Here is a 1625-nt window from a genome sequence, read left to right on the forward strand (position 1 = left end):
CGCGACTACCTCAACTACCTTTTATCCCTCCGACAATCGCAATCGCGACGCCGGAATCTTGTTAAGGGAAATTATCCGTTAACAATTGGTGCTTTCATTGTTGAACTCATGTCAGATTGTCAATCATTCGGAGGGCGTACGTAACCCATGTGTTCCCTGCCGACGATAGCGGAGCCGGTACTGTCGCCGGCCGTGGAGTCACCTCCCCTGGACCCAATTAGATCGATGTTCGAACAAATGATGGCTGGTATGGCTAAGTTACAGTCGCGTATGGATGAGTATGATCGCCACCCGTCTTCGTCGCGACCACCTCCTTTGCCTGATCCGGACCCCCCATATGATCTCGTGGCACCCGATCAATTGGATGGGCAGCAGTACTCCTACAATCAGCCGCCGCACCTTCCCTACAACGAATCATACGGACAGTCGTGGTACCATCCCTATACCGACACTGATCCGTCATGTGGTAACTCGTTCAACTACGGACTTAACCCTTATCAGCAACCAGGCAATGCCGGACAGCCATACCAACAGCCCCACAACCTTCATTGGTGTCCGTCGGCGTCACCTCAACAACTACAGCTGTCTCACACCCAAAGCCCGACCTGTTGGGATCCACCACAGGCGCGACAGCCATACGGTTGGGAACCGCAAGCTCGTCCCCTCGAAACCTTTGAATGGCAGCGTCCCCAGCATCCCTGCAACCAAGATTCTGAGCCCTTCCGGCAGCTGCAGAACTCACGCCCGAGTGCACATCCCTGGCAACTTGATTGCACGGTGTTTTCTCCACCGAGTAACCACCACTCAGTAGAGCCGCTGCCCGCTGCTATCCCACAGCCACCACAACTATGTCAGCTATCCTTCCGGCCTCCAACAAGTCCCCACCATTCAGCAACAACCCCGCTGTCTTCTGCTGCAGCTGTCCCTCCACCAGTCGCTATTTCTCCCCTGTGCAGCCCCTATGTCAATGGAGCGGAAGAGGAATTGTTTGAAGATGAACCGCCCCAACCCGATTACACCCTTACGCAACCGATACTCGACTATCTGTTAGCGGCCCCCGCTATATTTGAGACACAGTTGGAAACCATGGACCGCCGCCTCGACAACCTCCAACCACTGGCGCAATCCAAGCCTGATCCCCCGTACTGCCTTCGGGATTATGGCTTGCCAGAATTAGGTCCTCTTCAAACAGCGACGGCCAATACCTTTGGGACCACAACCCTATTCAGAGTATTCCGTTGAGATGAATGGAAAATCTGAGATTTCCAATATTGAGTTATTTGCTAAAATTTGTGAAGACCAGGAGATGGATCAATCGGGAGTTACTGGTGATGATGTAGCTAAATATATGGAAGTGGGGCATTGTGACAATCTAGAAAGTGTGCTTTCAATGGACTCTAGCTTAGAGACAGAAATGGATGCACTTGATCATGATGCGTCTGGTGTATCTCGTCCTTCTTCCATTGCTCTGCTTTGTGATAATCATGGAGTTGAGGAGGATAGAGATGCAAGCCTTGACTACCGACAAGTTCCATCTTTTGAGAAAATATATCCATTGTGCGGCTCTGATGCTTTCTTGCCGGTTATCGAAAGGGATTTCAAGGTTTTGCTTCAAGGAAATGTGT

General features: G+C 51.3%; 1 protein-coding gene across 1 annotated transcript; it reads left to right on the plus strand.

The window, feature by feature from the left end:
* The first annotated feature begins 240 nt into the window (after positions 1-240).
* On the plus strand, positions 241-1242 carry LOC121754652 (extensin-like). The gene has a single exon (XM_042149977.1). The coding sequence runs from the start codon at positions 241-243 to the stop codon at positions 1240-1242; it is 1002 nt and encodes a 333-aa protein (XP_042005911.1).
* Positions 1243-1625: the final 383 nt, after the last annotated feature.

Source organism: Salvia splendens, chromosome 11 (assembly GCF_004379255.2).
Source record: "Salvia splendens isolate huo1 chromosome 11, SspV2, whole genome shotgun sequence".
Taxonomy (NCBI): Eukaryota; Viridiplantae; Streptophyta; class Magnoliopsida; order Lamiales; family Lamiaceae; genus Salvia; species Salvia splendens.